The 18,626-nt window shown below is 35.4% G+C and overlaps 1 protein-coding gene across 1 annotated transcript in view; it reads right to left on the bottom strand.

The window, feature by feature from the left end:
* Nucleotides 1-18,626, bottom strand: part of LAMA2 (laminin subunit alpha 2) — a 923,420-nt gene that overhangs the window by 217,919 nt on the left and 686,875 nt on the right. The window contains exon 29 of the mRNA XM_056818751.1: nt 8,939-9,073. Within this exon, the coding sequence (XP_056674729.1) occupies nt 8,939-9,073 (135 nt within the window). The remainder of the gene's footprint in view (nt 1-8,938; nt 9,074-18,626) is intronic.

The raw sequence follows: 18,626 nt of genomic DNA, 5'->3' as shown, positions 1-18,626 counted from the left end.
CTCCTGCTGGACTATGCAGGGCTGCTTTCCTCTCACTATTGCTTGTCCAGTATTGCATTGGTTTCTGCTCTTACCCTTCTGAGGCTGAACAGAACTAGCTGTGTTCTTTCCCCTATCACTTGTGCTGTATCATGTCTGAGTTCTGCTGAGGCTGGACCCAGTTGGCTCTGTTCTTTTTCCTGTGGCTAGTTCTGTATTGGGTCAAGTTCTGCTGATGCTTGTTCAGTGCTCCCTCCTCATATCCCCATAGGATGAGACCCTATTGCTGTCTCTCTGTGTTGTTTTAGGCTAGAGCATTGCTTTACTCATTTTTCTATTGGTTCTGTAGCTCCAATATTTGATTTGAGATATTTTTGATCTTCTGTTGTCATTTGGAATATGGTTGGACTGCTTTGAGTGTTTCTTACTTTGCTATCTTGGCTTAATCTCTTTAGTATTTCCCAGTTCTGTTGCCTAGGTCTGTGGGGTCCTTAGCCACCCAACTACTGTAGCAGAATGGAGTTGGTTTAGTTAAAATAATTTTAGAGTTAGGGAATTACAATTCCTAAACTTCCTATTTCAATATGTCTAATTTCTGTTTCATATCACTGTTCCTATAGAAGTAAATATAATAAATAGGTTTTCATAGAAGATTTATCTCCAGTCAAGCCTTTTTCAACTACTGCTCCACCAAACTGTCAACCACCAACTTCCAACGACTAAATCTATTAATAGCTTAGTAATAGTAATAGGCTATTATATCTTCAATGTACAACTGAACAAACTCCCCAAATTAAAACTACTACCACCATTACTACTGCTACCAGTCTCTAAATCTTGACATTTGCTTCTTATTTCTTTTTATGCTTTTTAATTTATTATACTAGTTCCCCATATGATGCAAAGTTTTCATTTCATATCATTTGAAGATAACTATTCAGCATGGTGTCTTCTATTAAAATACTCATCTTAAATTATAGATCAGTATTATATATGGGCAGTTGTGGGCAATGATTCTTAAATTATGTTAGGAAAACCCCCCATTAATTACTTAATGTGGACCAGGGATTATTATGATGTTCTCAGTCCCCTGTAGTTTGCTTACTCAGTTCTCAAGGATATTTTGTGATTTGTATTTTTGTACAAGGATTTGTTGTTTTTTAGCTTATAAAGGATATATTTCTAGAGGGCATAGTTCTAACCACTTGATATATCTTTCTAAATACCTGATTGAGACTAAATTTTTGAAGCAGTGATGGGCAACCTTTTGAGCTTGGTGAGTCAAAATGTGCCAAAAAAACCAATATAACTCTGGTGGTGTGTCAGTTTGAGAAAAAATAAAAACCCATAATTTCATGTTCTTTATAGCTTATGTTTAATGTATATATATACATCTTTATAGCTTATGTAAAAATGTATAATTGTAATATATAACTGCATTTAATAAACCAAAAACTAATTATTTAACTCACCTGCTTAGTGACTTCTTTGTCCATCTGTCAGTCTGGAAAGACCCTCCTCCCCATCCCCATGGGAGGTGCCACCACGTGCCCTAGCCACCTGACGTACACCACCTGCTGCTGCCCCCCACCCTGCCCACAGGGCCAGCTCATGCAGTAGCCCTCCCACCCAGGCAGAGCCTAGCCATTGCCATGGCCACAGCTGTGGGCACGGGTCCCAGGGTGGTTCCTGGCTCCGAGGCACACTGAGCCTGCATGTGACCATATGCCATCGAAAATGCCTACACATGTCATTGCTGACATGTGTCATAGTTTCACCATCATGGTCCTAGAGTGATAATTCACAATTTCTACCATGTCATTGCATAATATGAATTGATCCATAATTTCTGATTTTTTAAAGAAAGAATTTCTCTAATTTCTGATGAGAATAGTTTGATATCAAAGTACTACCATATATACCTCCATTTCTTTAAACAAATCTGCCTGATTCAGTCATTTATGTGATGCTTCTTTGTCAACATATTCTTGGTTGAGTTTATGTGAGTATCACTCATGAAGTGCCTTTTGTTCCCATCCTTGAATCTTAGCTGTTTCACAGCTTCATCCAAAGATGAACCACTATGCGTTTGACTGGACAAATCTAGGAACAGATACCTATTGTCAATCTTTACTATTGCTTTGTGAAATGAGGTCTATTTTTTCCAAAAATTATTTTTGTAAATCTTTATTATGTTTATTACTTGTTTTGATAAGATCTCCCAGACTGAGTACTCATCTTTGAGGAGGAAAGATTAATCTTTATACAGCAGTCTCTGGAGTGATGGGCCCTATGTTTTGGTAACATTGTATTGGTCTTTATTTTGGACACCTTCAAGATCCATTTACTGTAGTAAAAATAGAAGCTATTGTGTAAGTGGTGATTGCTTTAAATGTCAGTTTTTCCATTATATTTTTACTTCAGTATGCTAGTCTGTTGACACACAATCTCAGCTTTCTCCTTGATAGCCTTAACTCCATCTCATGCCTGGGTAAAGACCAAAATATTTCTAAGAATCTCATTTTATCCATTAGTTTTATTGAACCTCTGGATTTGAACTGAAAGATTTCAGTTTCAATACTTTGTATCACATTAGGAATTTTACATTTATTGAGTCTAAATGACAAGCTGATATTGTTGGATTAAGTTTACAGGAAGTGAATTATCTATTTGAGGTGCTTTTATATCTTGAGTTCTTCCACATATATGAAGAGATCAATATGATATTTGTACGACCTTTTCTTTAACTAAAAATGCCAGTTCTATTTAAGAGTAATGATATTATGATTAGATTTTTTCATATCCTGCTAAATTGAAGTGCTTTCACCAGATGGTTGGCCACTAAATAATCGTTTTTTTTTTCCTTTTGCCACAGAAAGGTCCAACTCTGATTAAGCCATACAGTAGTTATTCCTTGTATTGAAATGGAAAAAGTACCCTCAAAGACACAACAATGAACCATTAAAGTATCAAATGATTTCAATTCCTATGATTGAAGATAGTTGTCTCATGACTTTCAGAATATTGGTACCTTTAAATGGGGGTATAAATGCTACACTTTATTTCATACAGGTAGTCCAATTTTTAGAAATCCTAATATTTATTTTTGAAATATGGTCAGTCTGACAATTGAATACTAAAGACTTTCATCAACTGGTGCTACTTGTCTGGCATGCTGCCTATTTGAAATCTTTTCCTGCCATTTTATAGGTGTTATTTACAGTTTATGTGAAACTAGTCAAGTTTCCTTATATAACAGTAGCATGACATTCATATTTCACAGTCCTTTAGCAGAATGGTGGGCAAAACACTGTGATTTGTTTCATTTTTGAAACTAATTCTGGTACTATTGTCCTACCATGAATGCCTATTCAGCCATCCAAAGGAAGTACTCATTTACATTAGCCACTTATTCCTTTTCCTAGAGCCACAATGTGAGAGATGACACCACTAAAATAACCAACTCTTTTCTATGAATTTTAATGTGTAGTTATAGAGCAGGATGACAGGTGATGTGTATGTGTTATCTGGGCAGCATTTCTAAAGGACTTGTCTTTTTTCTCTTTGCAAGTCAGACCAAAGCAAAGCACAGCATGGACAAATTGATGGCACAGTTTTGCACACCCTCAGAATACGAACAAGGGTAATCTTGGAGACATAAAAGATTCAAAAAAATAGTTGTCAGCCCTTTGCTTCTGTTATCAACATATTGAAAACTGGACTGGTATTAACATCTGAGCCACAGCCTGAATATAATAAAGGACATGGCTGAAAAAATGATACTAATGAAAGTACTCAGAGGAGTTTGGTGCTATCACAGTAAATGCATCTCTCCTGTACCTACAACTTTCTTTTTGTTTCCTCCTAGACTGAGTGAATGTTGTTAAACTTTATAGGACAGTCAATTTTTTATGGCATTTCCCACATACCAACTTGGTTATCTTTATCAGCTCTCTTGGTTAAGTGCACAAACACAACCCATAAATCATGCTGCTATTGTTGACACTTCTCCTTCACTCTGACTTTGAGTGTAAGAGTGAACATGGTATTCTCCCCTAAGTAGAAAATGACTTATAGGCAAAACATTTATGTTGCTGACATGTTACAACTATTACACTGAGGATGAAATGAATGAACTCCCTTCCCAAGGTAAAGGAGAAGGAGATCCAAGAACCTGATAATAGACTGGGCTTCCAGAAGGCCAAGAACATACCAATTCCTGCTTCCTGCTAGACTCTGAAGTGTCCGAGGTCAGAGCAATACTTCATGCACCTCACTGGGCTTCTGGATGCCTAGGACTAAAACAGGCTGTGCTTGTGGCTGCCATGAAGTCAAGCTTCTAGATGCCATCAAGACTCAGAAGCATTTTCTGAAGTCTTGAAGGACTATACATGAGGGAGACCTTAAAGTTTCTAATCACTTATCCTCTTACGACTTCCTCCCATCCACCAATACTCTGATCTGAACTCATTTCCCCGATGGTTAGTACTTTTTAAATCTCCCCATTCTAATGAAATCCTCCTCAACTCTTGAAAAATAATACCTCTTCCCTGATGACAGATTTCAATGCCCTCATTCCCATCCACTTTAGTCTTATGTTGTGATGCCCTAATCCAGATCTGCCTTCCACTGTGTTTTATGGGACTCACTCACACTCTAGCACTATTTAAAAATATTTTATATCTCTTCTTTTTTTCACTGAGACCTGGAGTCTTTTTTTAAACCCCTCCCTAGCCTCATTTTACTCTTTATTGTTTTTTTTAAAATATTCATTACACCTTTTCTCATATATCAATGGTCTAAGTGGGAGATTCAGAATACTGGTTTTCCATTGCAATTTCCAGGAACTTCCTAAACTATAACCACTTGGCAATCTTTCCTTTGAAATTTAGTTTCTCAAAATTTATAACCCATTTTAAGTCCTGAGGAACATCATTAATTCTCAGAACATTTTACCTCCTTTCTCAATGAGTTCTGTACTTTGTTCACAGTCTTCTTTTCTCTACCAACTGCTGCCTTCATATTAAGAGAACTGATACCTCAAATAATCTAATTTCCCCTTAACCTATTCAGTACCTGAAGTCAAATTCTGCATTTTCCTCAACTTCTTGTGGGCATTGTCACCCTTGAACTTGACATTACACACAAGAATTCTATTTTTTTCCATGTTGAAGAATTCTGAAATTCCTTTACCAACCACACCTTATTCTTTATCATTTCTTAAACATTTATTTTCAGCCTAATTTCTAATTCCTCCCCCACCCCCAGTACTATTTTTTTCATTCCATTGCCCCCTGCTATAATTATATTCTCCTTATTTTCCAATATCTAATTTAACTCTGCATTATTTTTCTGCTCTTGAAATTTTTGCTCCCCTGTCCTACCCCTCTGCATGCCTTTTCAAGCCCTAACTTTGGATGACTTCTTTCATCTGTCTCCAGCATTGCTTCTGTTGTGCTGGTGAATGGGGATGGGTGAGCTCATGTAGTTATGCTGACAGATGTAGCTACAAATTTATATTATCTAATCTCAACTGGGTCTACACTGAAGTGAGGTCATCCTTCTGTATTTTCCTATTCAATTTTTTATTACCACAGTGACTGCTCCAATCTTCTCTTCTCAAGCTTGCCTTAGCAACCAGTCCACAACCCTCTGTACTGAGAAACTTACCTCATATTTTACTAAAAAATTGAGGCCATTTGTTCTTTCTTTTTTCCTCCACCTTTTTATATACCTCTGACATCACCTTTAATATTCTCTTTCACTTTGGTCTCTAATGAAAAAGTCTTTTCTTGCCAAGGCCAACCCTTAAAGATTCTCTTGTTCACTTAGCAAAGTACATTGTAACTACTCAATAATGCTTTTTTCACTCATTCATCCTATTCACTTCAGATTTCTTGAAAATTGAACTCAATATTCTCAAAACTATGCCACCTCTCACTCTAATTCCCTAAATATTTGATTTGTTTTAGATGACCTCATTTTCCCAACATTTCTACTTCCTCATTTAGTACACTGGGGGCCAAGGTATTGGTTAGTTCTACATAGAAGTTTATAGTTTAAACTAGTATTACCTATGGTTCTATGATTCATCCACTTGGCAAGGAGACCAAATGCTTAATGACTGAGGTATTTTCAGGAATCATTTGACCATCATGTGTCAATTGTTTTTTGTTTTTTAAAACTTAAACCTTTGTAGAAGATGGTGATAGTTCACATTAATATTTTTCTTAGTTCCATTTTGAACATGGATAATTTGTTGTTACTTTAATTGAATACTACATATTTCTAATTTCAAGTTGATTGTGGCCTTTGCTTTTACAAGTCTATGGCTTCAACACAGAGAGGTGATTTGGAAATCACTATTTCATTTAGGAAACCAATAATTTTCTATCTCTAATGCTTTTTAGTAAATTTCATTTTTTTCATGATGAGTTTAGGTGAATACTGTATCTAGGATCTTATGAGTCTTAATGAAGAAAATGGTCATACAATATAGGTATGAAGCTTCTGTGACTTCTACAAGCTTTTGGTCCCTTTCATTTCTGAATTTGAAACATTTTACAACATATGTTTCTTGATTTATTTAATCCCACTTTTCAATTAAAGACTGAGTATTAAAGCATATACTTATTTAGTTTGGATGATGTTGTTGAGTTCTTCAGAGAATTAATTTATCCATCCTCTATAACAGATGTTGGATGAATAACTAAAATTTTCTTCAACATACTGTTTCTTGCTTTTTAAAATTTTGATTTTTGTTTAAGATGAATATGAACAATATGAATTAGATGACCAGGTGCCTCATGGAAATATGTTTCTGGTTGCCTTTGGATACATAATTAAAATAACTCTACTACTTTATTGTCAAGGTTAATTAACAGTCTAAAAACTATGCTATTCTTAATACTCTGCCTTTCCCCCCCTATCACTCTTTCAACTGCAGTACAGAAGTACAAGGGACACATTTTTAATTTTTTTTCATTTCATGGTTTGCTGTAGACAAAAATATTTATCATCTAGTGGCAATAAATCTCTCTTTAAAGAAAGAGCAATTATTTTTTTCTTTAGTGTCATTCAACCAGAGAAGATATTATCTGGGACTAGGGCCATATTAGAAGATATGTTTTCAGCATGATAGAATGTGCCAGAGGTTCCACACTGCTGATCATGCTCTTCAAAATAATAAGGCTGTCTTCATGATAGGCTGAAACATTCAAGTAGGAGGTATGAGAAAATGACTTCATTTGGAATCAGAGAAACTGGGTTCAAACTTAGCTATAGCCATTTATTACTTGTTTAGACTTGGTCAAGTAACTTAATTTATGTTTTCCTCAGGATGCTCATTTGTCAAATGAAGGGGTTGGGACAGATGATTTCTAAAGGCCCCTATCAGTTTTAAATCTATGATTTTAGCCCTTTTGTAGAATCCTTACTTGTCTGAAGCTTTCAATTTCTTCTAAATCATATATATTTGATCTAGGCTGAAAATAATTTTCTTTGATAGAAAATAGTTGCCATGATATCTGATTTTATTGTTGACTATAGCAATGACAATACATTTCACTTATTAAAAAAGCAAAGAACCGAAAATCCTTACCTTCTGACTTAGAATGAATTGTTCTAAGGCCGAATAATGGTAAGTGTGAGGCAATGGAGGTTAAGTGATTTGCCCAATGTCACATATCTAGGAAGCGTCTGAGTCCAGATTTGAACCCAGGACCTCCCATCTCCAGTCCTGGAGTCCACTGAGCCAGCTAGCTGCCCCCCTACATTTCACTTTTAGATTCCTGCCCCCTGAATACAGTGTATCTTCAAGGTTAAGATTGTAGCACATTTTCCATAAGACTATGAAGAAATTTTAATGAAGGATTATTTGGTCAAAGATTGTCTGTAGATTGGAAGTGGAGTCAGGAGAAGTTGTCTCTAACCATTATAAAGAATCTGAACTAAATTTGAGAATTTTTCAAAAATTCATTTTCTCTTCATATTTCCATGGTAAAGAAATGGAAGACTAGGTATGAGAAACAATACTATCACAGTTCCAGGTACATTTTTTTCTTTTTCTTTTCTTCTTTTTTTTTGATCTTGACTTCTGATTTCATCAGTGCAAGGAACTCCCGGGGTGGGGGGTGGGGATTCCATATACTAATTCAAGTCTTTGATTTTCTGTAATTTACAATTTTTGAGAGTAGCTCAGGATATTGAGAGATTAAATGAATTAATCAGGGCAACATAGCCATTATGTCAGAGGTGGGATTTGAACCCAAGTCTTTCTGCCTCCTAGAATATCACTCTAGCCTCTATAACATGCTGGATCTCTAGTATGAAAACTAGTAATTCTTAAATAATTGTAATTCTTAAATAATTGCTTTTTAACTGCTAAATTAAAAAAAAAAACAATATTTAGTAGGGAACTAATTACAAGTGGACACATAGTTTTATTAGAGTCTAGTGGATAAGATATTGAAATGAGAGTCAGGAAAAACACTTCCATTCCTCCCATGTCACTTACTTAACATTCATTTCCTAGGCTATTAAATGGGGATAATAATAGCAATCCCCTACTTGCCTCATCTGACTAGTGTGAAGATAAATGAGGTAATGCCTATAGAATAAGTTACAAGTTCCTTGAAGGTTGAAGTTATAAAAATGCAGAGTATGATTATTGTTTACACTAGCTGTATATTTTTTGGTGTAAGCCATTATTTTCCCACTGAATACAGGAATATATCAGAAAATAGCTATGTATTTAGAATTCTTAATGCAAAAAATCAACAGGGGACAATCGTTCAGGCAGGAGAAGTCACTTTTAAGCTAAGTGTCCTTGACTGCATCCTTCCTTAAACAAAAATAAGATTAAAATGTGCTCCCTGGTGTTGAATTTTTATGCAGAGATGTCATTTACATGGAAAAAAATGACAATTTAAACAGATAAAGAGAAGTCATAGATTAATACCTGACATATGGAGGTTTCAGCATCACATGTATCGCTATGTCCATTACATTGACATGGAACACAGGTGCCCAGGCTTGGTCCAGGTATCCGACCACCAGGTTCAGAAGGCAATCTATAAAATCCCGGCATGCAAGCCTGTAGGGGAAGTAAGCAAGTTAGGCAGGTAAAGATAAGAGAAGCACATTTTAGAAGGCTCTGGGTCCTTGAGCCTAGGAAAAGAATTACCTTCCTCCAGCTGCACTATAGGCAATATCCTTTATAACTACAAGAACCAATTTCAAATCACAACACATGCTATAGCAAGGTCCCCAGAGTGGAAAAGTAGCTCCAGCTGGGTAATATTTCAGGTCTCCAAACCTTTCGTTTAGATATAGAATACTTAGATTCACAAGCTATCGGTTTAAGGATGTATCCTTTTCCTGAGAAAAAAAGTTTATTTTAAAATAAAATTGTATCATGGGCTAAGAAGGGAGAATTGGGTTGCCCTTGTCCTTGGTATGCTTTTCAGATTTGACAAGCTAATATCTGCCTCTGTTCTTCTTGATAGATAACTAGATAATTTAACAAATGTCCATTGATTCTAAGCACGCATGGACCCATACATACACACATCTTCATAGTTGCATTATTTATATGGTAATAATTTAAAAACTATAAAAGTAAGGAATTCCAAATAATAAAGGCTCTCTGTGTCTTGGGACTATTAGGCCCCAAATAAAATTTATCTATCCTTGATCTATTTTTTCACTTGGCAATAAAAACCTGAGAGTAAATGGAAAACTGCTGGCAAAGCTGACATATGCAAAATCAAGTCTTCCGTCTTCATTTAGGTTTTATTATGTAAATGTATCAATGTGTCTACAGAGCTTTCTGAAGACTCACAACTCTGAATAGTGATAAGGAACAGACTTGTCCATGATCTAGTCACTTATAATATGCTGAGGTTGCCATATTCATTAGCCATCATTTGATTCACAAATCAATGGCTTCATATGGGAGAAACAGTATTTTCAAGACCAGCTTTGGGTCTCTCTGATGGCATTGGGTTTCAGAATCCCTCCTGACTTAAATTCCCCTTATTTACAAGTTGTAATTTATGAGTCCATTAGAAAGCAAAAAAGTAACTGCTAGGCAAAGAAGAAAAATAATGGAGTAAGCATTAGGTAGAACACCCTATGCATCAATAATAGGCATAGATTGGATTCTGGATTAGAAGAGTCCAGAGAAGCAGTGGACATTTGAAGGAAGTATCCTGAGCTGTCTTAGAAAGAGGGAAAAAAAAGATCAATAGTCAGCATTATCCTTGTTTATTTTGATTTACTTAATGTTAAATCACCTCAATTAAACACTCAATTAGGAGTCTCTCTGTTTTTATCACAGCCTAGAAGGAATTCTAATGAGGCTGAATGATACCCCCAGTTTCAGAAGAGCTGGTAAAGACTAGGATTAGTATTAGAGTCTGTGCTACTATCTCTCATTAGGGAACACAAATACCCATTTCAGTAAAATCTATCTAAATAATTTAAGCCAAAGCCCACTTTTCTCTCTGTGTTATTATTTGAGACAAGAAAATTGTGGCTTTACAATAGTCAAACTTGAATGTGAAATTATTCCCAGTTTACTTTAAGAGAGAATTTCAAAATGTGACCTTTTCAAGCCCTTTAGAAAGTGATCATTGAGCTGGGAATGATGGTATATGCTTGCTTTAATGCCAGTTAATAGGGAGACTGAAGATGGTGAATCTGTTGTGTTGTGGAGTTCTGAGCTGCATTGGGCTAAGCCAATTAGATATCCTCACTTAGTCTAGCTATGGAGTGGGGGCAAACTGGCTGGGATCAGAAACAGAGTAGCTCAAAGTTCTTATGCCAATCAAAGTGGAATCAAGTCCTTAAGTAACCCCTATATTTCCAGAGTGGGTGAGATAGGAAGACTCAGTCTCTTAAAAGGTTGAGGTTATTGATGAAAAAGTACCTTTTCTATTGACAGGGTTATAAACATTTTATCATATCATAGGATGTCTAGTTAAGCCTATTGACAGTTGTCTGCATTTTTCTTTTTCTTTTTCTTTTTTGTGGTTTGAAAACTATAGACAGCGTGATATAATGGAAAAATATTAGATTTGGAGTGAGATGATCTGGTTTCAAATTTTTATTCTACTATTGACAATGAATACCACCTTGGGCATCAAGATAGGGAAAAGGAAGAGGTGGGAAAGGAGAAAAGAAGATGGTAGGGGCTGGATGGATTTCCAAGGCCCATTCTACCTTAAATTCTGTGATCCTAGTACTTAATCTCATTACTTTACAGCCAATTTTTGTTCATGAAAAAGAAAGGAATAGTTTAGGAATTTTGTTATCTTTAGAATGTAATGTGTTTGGTAAAAATATTGGCTGCTGTATTCATGACCCACAACATATGCTCTCAAAATAGGCTGTATTATTCCAAAACTGTCCTTAGCACTTGCTTTTTGATGATATTTTATGGCTGGATAATTACTCTTTAGAATTGAGATGAATTATAAATAAAGAACCATAATGGAGTCAAGGCAATGGATCAGAGAAAAAACCTCAGGTATATTATTATAGGAGATAGGTCTTTATCTCAAGAATAACATAATTAAGAAATTAGTGAAATTATTATCTGTAAAATATAGGTTTAATTGAAAGTCACATGGAGTAGTCATAGGACTATTAATGTAAAATTACCCTTTCCTGTGACTTGCCCTCTTTATTTATTGATCATCCTCATCTGATATTTATTTTTGTTTTTGTTAATTTATATCTTCTTATGGTTATAAAAAATTAAAAAATGCTTGGATAGCATGTTCTAATAAAGATTATGGAGGAAAAAAATTAAAACCTATCTTGGTAATACAGACTTAAAGGATTAAAGAGCTCAGAAAAGAAGGCAAATATCATTAAGAAAATCAGCAGAGGCAGAGTCAAGATGGCAGCATAGAGGCCACAAAAGTTCAGACCTCTGAAAATCTTTCCTTACTTATTAAAAACCAAATGCTCCTAGAGGACTGAAAACCAGACCTAACAATAGGACAGAGCCAAGAAACTGTCCTGCTGGACTCAAATTAAAAGGTAAGGCCCCCAAAAGCCTGAATTCAAGAATACTCAGGTTTAAGAGGAAGGAAGAAGGAAGGTCCCAGGTCCCCTCTCCCACCTACAGTACTGAGTCTCCAGCAGTGGCTGGAATCTCCAGGTGGGCAAGGGCACTAGTCTGGAGGGAGTACCTTGTGGGCAAACTTATGCCAGGGTCAGGGCTTTGAACAAAGGCGGTGGGGAAGCAGTCGGAGAAGAAGCTCAGAGCAGGCAGCCAGCCTAGTCACAGCTGAGACACTTCATATTGTCCCCCCCCCCCCTTTCCCAAGGTTTTGGCCTCGGGGAACATCCAGCTCTACAAGTTCAACTCCTCTGGGCTTAATTTTATCAAGCCATCAGAGGGCAGGGAAGCTCAAGCTCCAACTCCCACCCTACCCCCTCCCTTCCAAGACTGATCTGAGAGCCTTGCTAAGCTCCAAGGGTGAAGGTTGACAAAAAAGCCCAAACTCATAGATCCAACACATAATGAGAGGAACAAGAGTGCAGACAACTACAGGGGGAAAAGAAGGGCCAAATATGAGCAAACAACAGAAAAAGAAAAAAGAGATTATAGTTGACAGTTTCTATCCAGGCAATGAACAAAGAGCAAATGTAACACAGGAGGATCAAGGAATACCAAGTAAAAACACAGAAACTCCAGTGAATCAAACACAGGCTTTGGAAGAACCTAAAAACAATGCAAAACACAATTAAGAGAGGCTGAAGACAATTGGGAAAAGAACTTAAAAAGCAAGATAAGTCATCTGGAAACAGAAAAAAATGTCTTGAAAGAGAAAATTAATCACCTTGAAAATGAGGCAAAGGTTATAAAAGATGAGGCAAAAAAGATGAAAGATGACCTCCAAAGAAAATCAGACCAGAAGAAGAAGGATGACCAAAAAGCCAGGGATGAAATTCAGTCTTTAAAAACCAGAATACAACAATTAGAAGCAAGCAATTTCATGAAGCAGTAGGAAACTATAAAACAAAATCAAAAGAATGAAAAAATTGAGGAAAATATGAAACATCTCATCCACAAAACAGAAGATTTATAAAATTGTTACAGGAGAGACAACTTAAGAATTATTGGTCTACCAGAAGACCATGACAAAAGAAAAAGCCTCAATGTCATACTATAGGAAATTATCCAAGAAAACTGCCCTAACATTCTAAAACAAGAGGGAAAAGTGGAGATTGAAAGAATCCACAGATCACCTCCCATACTTAATCTCCAACTGACAATACCCAGGGATGTTATAGCCAAATTCAAGAACTATTAGACCAAGGGGAAAATATTACAAGCTGCTAAGAAGAAGTCATTCAGATACCATGGAACTATAGTGAGATTAACACAGGATCTGGCTGCATCTACACTGAAGGACTTAAAGGAATGGGATATGATATTCCAGAAAGCAAGGGAATTAAGTCTACAACCAAGAATCAACTACCCAGCAAAACTGACTATATTCTTACAGGGGAAAGTATGGTCATTTAACAAAATAGAAGGATTCCAAGCATATGTAAAGAAAAGACCAAACCTGAACAGAAAATTTGATGCCCAAGCACAGAACTCAAGAGAATCATCAATAGGTAATTAAAAAAGAGGGGGAAAAGTAAAACAAAACAAAACAATAATAAAAATTTTTGAAAGAGACCCAATAAGTTAAAATGATACATATCCCTATAAGAAAAGAGGGCATTGGTAACTCTTAAAAATCGTTATCACCTGGGAAGCTAGAAGAATTACACTTAGAGGGAACAGTGACAAACTGTATAGGATGACATCAAGATATCATATATATATATAACAAGAGTTAAAAAAGAGGTTAGTACTAAAAAAATGGGGAAAGAAACAAAATGGTATAAATGTGTATGTCACAAAGGAGTGCATGGTGGAGGGGGAGGGAGAACATCAGTATACTGGAAGGGTAAAGAAATTGGAGATAGGAAATACTCAATTCTTATGTGCATTGAAATTGACTCAAAGAGGGAAGGACAATCCAATCCATTGGGGCAGAGAATTGATTTGCCCCCTATTGGAAAGTAGAAGGGTAACAAACTGACTGGTGGGGAAGGAAGCAATAAAAGGGAGGGGGAAGGGTAGTTTAAAAAGACTGTAAAGAAAATAAGAGGGGAATAAGAATGGAGGGGGTAGAAAGGGAAGTAAAAAGGGTGGGAATTATGGGTACCAATTAAAAACAAAACACTGGTATAGAAGGAAATAATGAAAGAATAAAGGGCAGAACTAGGAGTGAAAATTGAAATGCTGGGAAATACATAGCTGGTAATCATAACTCTGAATGTGAATGGAATGAACTTACCCATAAAAAGAAAGTGAATAGCAGATTGGATTAGAAAACAAAACCCTACCAAATGCTGTCTACAAGAAAAACACATGATTAAGGTAGACATGCATAGGGTAAAAGTAAGAGGATGGAGCTAAATCTATTGGACATCAACTGATAAAAAGAAGGCAGGCGTCTCAATCATGATATCTGACAAAGCCAAAGTAAAAATAGATGTAGTCAAGACAGAAAGGGAAGGTAATTACATCCTGATAAAAGGCAGTATTGACAATGAGGAAATATCAGTACTCAACATGTATGCACCAAATGGCATAGCATCCAAATTTCTAAAGGAGAACTCAAGGATGAAATACATAGAAAAACTATACTAGTGAACCTTCTTCTATCCCAACTAGATAAATCAAACCAAAAAATAAATAAGAGGCAAGAGAAGTGAATGAAATCTTAGAAAAAGTGGAGTTAGTAGATATGTGGAGAAAAATAAATAGGGAGAAAAATTAATACACCTTCTTTTCAGCAGCGCATGGTACATTCACAAAGATTGATCATGTAATAGGGCATTAAAACATGGCAAACAAGTGCAAAAGGGCAAAAATAATAAATGCAACCTTCTCAGATCACAATGCAATGAAAATGATAATTAGTAAGGGTACATGGAGAGGCAAATCAAAAATTAATTGGAAATTAATAATACGATTCTCCAAAATTGGTTAGTTAAAGAACAAATCATAGAAACAATTAAAAATTTCATTGAAGAAAATGAAAATGATGAGACATCCTTTCAAAATCTATAGGATACAGCCAAAACAGTACTCAAGAGGAAATTTATATCCTTGAGTTCATATATTAACATATTAGGGAGGGCAGAGGTCCACAAATTGGTCATGCAAATTAAAAAATTAGAAAGTGAACAAATTAAAAATCCTCAGATGAAGACTAAGTTAGAGATCCTAAAAATTAAAGGAGAAATTAATAAAATTACAAGTCAAAGCACTATTGATTTAATAAATAAGACTAGAGCTGGTAATTTGAAAAAAAAACAAGTAAAATAGACAAAGTACTGGTCATTCTAATTAAAAAAAAAGAAAGAAGGAAAGAAGAAAACCACACTGTGGTTTTCTAAAAAACAATCTCCACACAATTAAAACTAGATCTAAACAACAGGAAAAACATTGACTGCTCATGGGTGGGACGAACTAACATAATAATAATGACAATCCTACCCAAATTAATTTACTTATTTAGTGCCATACTCATTGAACTACCAAAAAACTTTTTTTTTAATTAGAAAATTAGAACAAACTATAACAAAGTATATTTGGAAGAACAAAAGATAAAGGATAGCCAGGAAAATAATGAAAAAAAAAAACACGAAGGAAGCTGGCCTTGCAGTCCCAGATCTCAAACTATACTATAAAGCAGTGATCATCAAAACAATATAGTACTGGCTAAGAGACAGGAATATACTTGGTGAAAGTGACCTCAACAAGATAGTCTATGATAAGCCCAAAGATTCCAGCTTTTGGGACCAAACCCCTCTATTTGATAAAAACTCCTAGGAAAATTGGAAGACATTATGGGAGAGATTAGGTTTGGATCAACATCTCACACCCTGCACCAAGGTAAACTCAGAATGAGTGAATGACTTGAGTATAAAGAAGGAAACTATAAGTAAATTAGGTGAACACAGAATAGTATAAATGTCAGATCTTTGGGAAAAGGAAATATTTTAAAACCAAAGAAGAGTTAGAAAAAATTACAAAAAGTAAAATAAATGATTTTGATTACATCAAATTAAAAAGTTTCTGTACAAACAAAACCAATTCAACAAAAATTAGAAGGGAAGCAACAAACTGGGAATCAATCTTCATAACAAAAACCTCTGACAAAAGTCTAATTACTCAAATTTATAAAGAACTAAACCAATTGTACAAAAAAATCAAGCCATTCTCTAATTGATAAATGGGTAAGGGACATGAATAGGGAATTTTCAGTTCAATAAATCAAAACTATTAATAAGTACATGAAAAAGTGTTCTAAATCTCTTATAATCAGAGAGATGCAAATCAAAACAACTCTGAGGTATCACCTCACACCTTGCAGATTGGCTAACATGACAGCAAAGGAAAGTTATACATTTGGAGTGGATGTGGCAAAATTGGGATATTAATGCATTACTGGTGGAGTTATGAATTGATGCAACCATTCTGGAGGGCAATTTGGATCTATGCCCAATGGGTGTTAAAAGTCTATCTGCCCTTTGATCCAGCCATAGCACTGCTGGATTTCTACCCCAAAGAGTTAATAAGGAAAAAGACTTGTACAAGAATATTCATAGCTGTGCTCTTTGTGGTGAAAAAAAATTGGAAAATGAGGGGATACCCTTCAATTGGGGAATGACTGAACAAATGGTGGTATATGTTGGTGATGTAATACTATTGTGCTCAAAGGAATAATAAAGTGGAGGAATTCTATGGGAACTGGAATTATCTTCAGGAATTGATTCAAAGCTAAAGGAACAGAACCAGAACATTGTACATAGAGACTGATACACTGTGGTACAATTGAATGTAATGTACTTCTCCATTAGTGGTAATGCAGCGATACTGAACAACTCAGAGGGATCTACAAGAAAGAACACTATCCACATTCAGAAGAAAAACTGTGGGAGTAGAAACACTGAATAAAAACAACTGCTTGAATACATGGGTCAAGGGGATATGATTGGGAGACTCTAAATGAACATCCTAGTGCAAACATCAACAATATGGAAATATATTCTGATCAAGGACACATATAATATCCAGTGGAATTGAGTGTTGGCTTTGGGAAGGGTGGGAGAGGGGAAGGAGGGGAAAAGTATGATTCTTATATCCAAGGAATAATGTTCTAAATTGACTAAGTAAAATTTAAAAAAAGAAAAGAAAAAAATAGAAAATCAGCAACTGTAGATTTTGTTTTGTTTTGTTTTTATTTTTGGCATAAGGTTATTCTTATGTGAATTCAGAAGGAATTACTGTGGTTTTGGGGAAGGAAAGTTGATATAAATAAAATAGCATTAACTCTTCAAAGGCTTTGAAGGTCAACTCTTTCCACTTTTTGGAATATGTTTGACAATCATTGGTAATTAGACTGTCTGATATAGAAGGGACTTTCAAGATCTTCTAGTCCAAAACTCTCATTTTACTCATAAGTAAACTGAGACATAGAGAGGGGAAATGGCTCACTCAAAGTTAATGGCATATATCATAAATACTTTAATTCAGTGTTAAACATGGTAATGACAATCACAGGTTCTTTACCTAATATGGGCTTGGAGAGTACTGGCTTTTACCTCTTCCTGTGCTAACTGGCATAGTACAGAGTCATATCAATTAGCATAAGAAATAAAAGATTAAATGTCACAAGTGAAAGACTAGACCTCACAAATTCTCTTTCTGTGAATATGGATATGTATATATGTTATGAGCACAACCACATGCTCCTGTAAATATCATGCTTCCATATATTCTAACTATATGTGTATGTAGGGAGAAAAAGGGCAAAGTGAAAAATATCTGGAAAAGATGTAGTGAAAATGGATTATTGCCATTAAATTTTAAACAGAGGAGTTTGTCTTTCAACCTAGAGTAAATGGGGATTCACTAAAGATTCCTGAGTAGAAGGAATGCCATGGTTTGATAGTACTCATCAGCCCTGTGGAGAATTAAGAGTAATACGAGGAGTTGAGGATTTTTGACTCAGCAGATGTTGACTCTGAAGAAGGGGGACAGGGAACTGACACTGGCACTTTGCCTACATTAGGATGGGGAATACCCAGGGATCAGGGGCATCCATCTATCCCTCCACTCTTTGATGACAGAACACAAAATCAAGGCAAACCCTCATGACCTGGGGCTAGAATTTCTTATAGTTTTAAGATTCCCCAGGAAGCTGGGTTTTTAATGAAACCATTATTGCTCAAAACAGTTTCAGATCTCTTTCTCCTTTCAGAACCACATTATACATAACATAAGTAAATCAAACTATGTATTTTAGGATAAATCTTTATTTCTGATCCCTTATGACATTTTACTCCCAGTTTACTATTAGAAGAAACAGAATGTCAAATGATGCAAAAAACTTTATTATCTTCTTTTGAAATGAAAAAAAAATTATTTTTTTGTTTCATGGATTAAAATACACACACACACACACACACACACACACACACATATATATATATATATATACATACATACATACATACATACTTCATCAGTTGTAGTTTGGTCTTTTGAGGTATTCTTATAT

Source organism: Monodelphis domestica, chromosome 2 (assembly GCF_027887165.1).
Source record: "Monodelphis domestica isolate mMonDom1 chromosome 2, mMonDom1.pri, whole genome shotgun sequence".
In the NCBI taxonomy this organism is placed as follows: domain Eukaryota; kingdom Metazoa; phylum Chordata; class Mammalia; order Didelphimorphia; family Didelphidae; genus Monodelphis; species Monodelphis domestica.
The sequence above is the reverse complement of the archived record's forward strand: the minus strand, read 5'-3'. Positions and strand labels throughout refer to the sequence as shown.